Source organism: Telmatherina bonti, assembly GCF_933228915.1.
Source record: "Telmatherina bonti genome assembly, chromosome: 6".
Taxonomy (NCBI): Eukaryota; Metazoa; Chordata; class Actinopteri; order Atheriniformes; family Telmatherinidae; genus Telmatherina; species Telmatherina bonti.
Window position 1 is genome coordinate 9,694,076 of NC_136624.1, and position 5,592 is coordinate 9,699,667.

General features: G+C 41.2%; 1 protein-coding gene across 1 annotated transcript; it reads left to right on the plus strand.

Moving 5' to 3' along the window:
* Window positions 1–1,132: 1,132 nt before the first annotated feature.
* Window positions 1,133–5,211, plus strand: elf3 (E74-like factor 3 (ets domain transcription factor, epithelial-specific); the record flags this gene model as incomplete). Its single annotated transcript, XM_079242858.1, has 8 exons — window positions 1,133–1,271; window positions 1,559–1,813; window positions 2,048–2,155; window positions 2,262–2,393; window positions 2,509–2,589; window positions 2,685–2,804; window positions 2,927–3,122; window positions 5,100–5,211. The coding sequence occupies 8 exons, from the start codon at window positions 1,133–1,135 to the stop codon at window positions 5,209–5,211; spliced, it is 1,143 nt and encodes a 380-aa protein (XP_079098984.1).
* Between the last annotated feature and the right edge of the window lie 381 nt (window positions 5,212–5,592).

Sequence of the window (5,592 nt, forward strand, 5' to 3'; positions counted from 1 at the left end):
AAACCTTTCCAACCAGACTGGTTTTAGCTGAGTTGAAGATGAAATCTGAGCCACAAGGTGGCAGGATAGCTCTCTGAACAGCAGACAGAACAACGGTTAGGGTGTTGCTGGTTTGCCCTTCCAGCTAAACTTGGCATCAGGCTGTGAGGTCAGACGTGTTTTACAAACTGTGAGTCACAGGATCATCAGAACTGCTCTAAATAAACTCAGCAAACTGAACTAAGTATCAGCTTTTATTTTCTGTTGGCATGTTGGAAACTGACTTACAGGCTTTGTTGTCTTTGTCTGTGTGCACACAGCCTCTGTTGTGCACTACTTACCTAAATATACATCTTTAATGTACAACATTCTCATGCGAACTCTACTGATGCTGCTTAAAGTAACTAAGTATGATATGAAGTTTGCGTCATCAGTTCTGATCAACCATTAACATGATAAATCCTCTATTTGCTGCAACCATAAACCATATCTATTTTTACACCATTTGCATATATATGTATGTCACCTGTTTGCTTTGGGGTAAAATATCAGAAAACTGAGTCATTTTAAAGTAGTTTTGCTATATAAAGTCATGGTTTCATCCTCCAATAACCAGTGGTTTTGTTTCTAATTTGAGTGTTTAATAGAATAAACAGATTAAACAATGTTTCAGTGTAGAGTCTAATAAAAAGAAAATGGAGATCCTTGATCAGATCTTGTCTCTTGCTGGTTCAAAGGAATCTTGTTAGTCTATAAAAAGTGACCCGGTCAGAAATCCAATCTGATTGTTTTTATAGACGAATGGAAACAAAAGCAGGACTGGTTTGTTTTGTTTAACAAGTTCTTCGGAAAGCAGAGGAGGGATGGAGGCGTGGCCGTGACCAGGTGGAATTCCCCTGAATTCCCGGAATCCTTCCCCCTTTCCGCTTTATAAAAGTCAACAGGTGTCTAAAAGCAGCCACAGATACATATTTCCCTCCGAGGCGGTTAAACAGGCCAACGCTGGTTAAGGGTTTTGCATCTCGGCGCAGCTGGAAAAGGTCTTCAGGTAAAACTTTAATCATGTTAAAGTTTGATTCTGTTGCAGCGTTTAGGTCTCATAAAACACAAGTCGCTGATTTGTTAACAAATTCCTTCATCTTCCAGTGTCTCCATGTCTTCACCGTGCCTCAGCAGCGTTCTGACTCATGCCAACCTCACGGTGTACCAGACTGGTCTTCCTGAAGTCCAGTCTGCTCTGCTGCCTGGCATGCACGGCCTACAGAGCAACAACCCAACTTACAACATGAACGGTGAGATGTTTTCCTGCACATATGGTCCATGTCATGCCACACAGCATGGGGAGTTTGTGAAGCATCACAGTCTGAGTTTCAGGCTGCAGCTATGACCTCATCCAGGCCATAACAGGTTAATGATTGACTGGATGCCAACGTTTAACTGGACTCAGCGGAGGAGCACTCTAACCTCTCCCTTGTTCAGCTGCTTACTTTATCTGACCTCCTGCCGAATGTTGTTGTTAATGATGACGATGATGAAGAGGGTGAAACTAAATAGCTGCATGTCTCATGTCCCTCCTCAGGTCTGCAGTACAGGTTAGGTCCTAAGGCCTACAGGCAGATCAACCCTCACAACTGGAGTGCAGACCACGTCCTGGAGTGGATGAGTGACCATGTAGAGCGCACCAAGTTTGATGCCAGCACCCTCAGTCTGGAACTCTGTGCCATGGACGGTCACTCCCTCTGCCAGCTGAGCCAGGAGGACATGAGGGGACTCTTTGGCCCACATCTTGGTCCACAGCTTTACCAGAACCTGCAGGAACACAAGACCAAAAATGGTAAAAAGCCGAGTTTACAGTACCAGTCAAAAGTTTGGACACATTTTTCTATTGGATTTAATGGGAAAGTGTGTCCAAACATTTGACTGGTACTGTATGTTTCTGATATGTGCACACAGAAATGTAGCTGCAGTAAAAAAAAAACCCAAAAAAACAAAAAAAAAAAAACAAACAACCAAAAATACAGCAAAAACCATCTGTTAATCCATTTTTTCCATTTGCTGCTGTTTACAGAGCTGCAGAGCCTGTCGGAACCAGAGCTGAACGAGACCTGCCAGCTTCTGGACAACTTCTTGGACAACCTCAACTTTCCTTTGCTCAGCACCATCAAAATCGGTCAAGGTGCATATTTCATATAACGATTTGACTCGCCATAAATGTTGGAATAATATTTCCAACATATTCGTTGTTTGGAGAATGTTACAACAATTTGTCTGTTTTTCTGCAGGTGATGGAGTTGTTGGGAAAATCGAGCCTGTGTACCATGACGACTATGATAACAGCAGTGCGACAATGGGGTCAATGACCCCTCTAGAAGACAATGACTATCTCTCTGATAACCAGTCGGACCTTGAGTATGGTTAGTATTTTTCCTTATGGTTTTCATTCTTACCATAATCTGTATTAATATAAACAGTTTCTTTGTTTTCTTAAGATTTTCAATGATGCATCTGAACCGTCTCTTTCCCAATCAGGTGGCATGTGTGGCTTTGCGAGCTCTCCAGACTCTGGCAGCAGTGAATCTGAACCAGAATTCCCATACCCTCCATTCTTAAGTGAGTAAAAAGAGAAACTGGAAACTTCCTTGCGTTCATCTCAGCAGAACCTCAGTTTAACTCTTTTTTTTTCTTTTTTTTTTTTTTGTTGGCAGACGTGCATGTCAAAACAGAAGAATCAGAATCTCGCCTGAAGCGACCAAGGGGACGACCTCCTAAAGCCAGCACAGATCTCAGCAGCAGCATTTATGACATTCCAAAGAAAAACAAACACGGTAAGAAAAACAAACATGGTAAACATCCGTGCTGTTGTGATTGGACATACTTTGCTTTTTTTTTTTTTTCAAACCATGGAAGTAAAACTGTTTCACTTTCATGTTGGTCTCTCTGCCTACAGCACCTCGTGGGACTCATCTCTGGGAGTTCATCAGGGACATCCTGATCCACCCAGAGAAGAACCAGGGCCTGATGAAATGGGAAGACCGCCGGGAAGGTGTGTTCAAGTTCCTCAAGTCTGAGGCTGTGGCTCAGATGTGGGGCCAGAGGAAGAAAAACAGCAGCATGACATACGAGAAGCTCAGCCGAGCCATGAGGTAAGTTAAAACAGTTATATGGAGAATATGTCCACATAAAACTTGCAGTTCTTCTGTTACATTTCAGGTAGTGAACACTTCCAAAAAGTCAGAACTCTGTGTAAAATAGAAATATAAAGATAATGCAGTTATTTCCAAACCTCATCAATCCATGTCAGACATTTTACCATTTAATGGAAAATATGAGCTCGTTTTGAATCTGGTGGCGACACATCTCGGGGGGGGGGGTGTTGCTTAGCATTGTTAGCATCTCCTCTTCTATTAACAACTGTCTCTGAATGTTTGGGAAGCGACGAGACCAGTTGCTGGAGTTTTAAGAGAGGAACCATGTCCCATTCTGGTCTGATGCAGAATCCTAGCTGGTTGTAGAAGGTCCAACAGCCCTGGACCTTCTTTCAGTTTCATGCTGCTTTAAATGTGTTCTGTTCAACATTGTCTTGCTGAAATCTGCAAGGCATGTGAGAGAGATAGTCCAACCCCACGCCGTCAGATATGGCAGGCTTTTAAACTGGTTCAGGGAAGACGGCAGTCTTTTGGGATCCTGTTCACACAAGGCTTCTTCCAATGACGGAGCTTTAACCTGCATTCATGGGTTACAGGATGAACTGAGTTTCCACGCAGTGATTTCTGGAAGTCTTCCTGAACTCATGAGGTGACTTCCAGGACAGAATCATATTTGGTTGGAATCCAGTGCATCCTGGATGCAGCAGAGATCCCCAGCATCTGGCCAGACCTTGAACCTTGATCCATAAGCAAAGAGATTCCTCCTGATTATCGAAACATTTTGATTAAATTGTACACTTTAAAAGTAGATTTCACATTGAGAAACTCAAATTGTTCCACAATGATTGGATCCACTTTGTCTCAGATTGTTGGAACGCCACTGAAATGCTCCTTTGACGCTCAATTTCAATTTGCACCAATTACTTTTCCAGCCTTATATTGGCTCTTTTTCAAAATTTTTCTTATTTTTGCTGCCAAGTCATTGCAATTTAGCATTTTTTGAGGGAACAAAATGTAAATATGTTAATTCAGCAGCCACCAGGTGATCTATCAAACCTGAGAACAATGTTGGCCGTAGAAACTATGCCTATCACGCCATCAGGTCATGCAAACACATGGCTGCAGTCATTTCCACAGGAGACATAAAAATAAAGCAGGGAAACACAGAGAATCCATTTGTAACCCTTGTGTGAATATTTTAGGGAGAAAAGAGGAAATAATAATCAAAACATATGATTATATCCATATGCGGATTGTGCCACCGACAGACAATGAGTATGTGTACAAAAATGGCAAACACACACATTCGCCTACCGTGTAGTGTATCTGTGATGCCAAAGGCATAATTGCCACCTCTGTGGCAAAATATCTCGGGTCAATGCATGATTCTTTTATTTTGAAAAACACAGTTTCTGTTCTCCGATGGTGGGTTTTAGATGACTGGCTTGTAGGTGGGTCAGTCGCTTTACCGATAGTATTAACGTTTTCATAAATTTACTCCAATATAGCGTTTATTTGATTGTGTCAGATTTCTTGTAGGTCATGTTTTCTTTCCAGACTCACCATGCTGCAAACCACAAAATGCACAAAACCATCATTTTAATATGGAGTCTCAAACATAGTAAATCTTAGTAAATCACCTGCACACTGTGGTTCAGCCTCAAGGCCAAAATTCAAGATTGGACATGCAAGTCATCACTTGCACATCAGGATTTTCATAGATCTGGCCCCACGTTTAATGTATTCCAAATAAGCAAATATTTTCCATTAAATGGACAAATGTCTCAGTTTAAACATCTGATATACTGGTATTAAAATGTGGGTTGATGAAGTTTGGAATATATTTAACATCTGATTTTATTTATATTTTACACAATTCAAACTTTTTGAAGATCTTGGCAGTGGATGTACATTCTCTCAGGATAATGTCAGGAACCAAATATGTTCTGTTAATTCATGCTCTTCTTCTTACAGGTACTACTATAAGCGAGAGATTCTGGAGCGAGTCGATGGTCGGAGGCTTGTGTACAAGTTTGGGAAGAATTCCAGTGGTTGGAAGATTGAGGAAATTGGCATGGCCATGTGAGGCAGAAACCAAGAAGCTGAACCCAGTGGCTGTTATATAACTAGAACAATCTGTGGCGGAAAAGTTTCTTCCAGTTTAAGACACAAACTTCCTCTAAGAGGGAAGGTGTTACAGAAAATGTAAGCCAGCGTGTTTGGCTCTAGTAGGTTTTATGAACCAATATTAATGTTTTCCTTGTATCATGTTTTTGTATCTACATTTTTACTCATGAAGGACTAAAGTGACTTACAGTATTTATGGTTCATGGGATTTAAATATTCTGCATATTCTATGATCTTTCTTTATTTCCTGTGTGTGTCTTTCATCCATGTTGTTACATGAACAGAAATGAGTTTTGGTGTGACTTCTTGTAAAGTGGGTTCACAAAGACGAGTTAGTTAA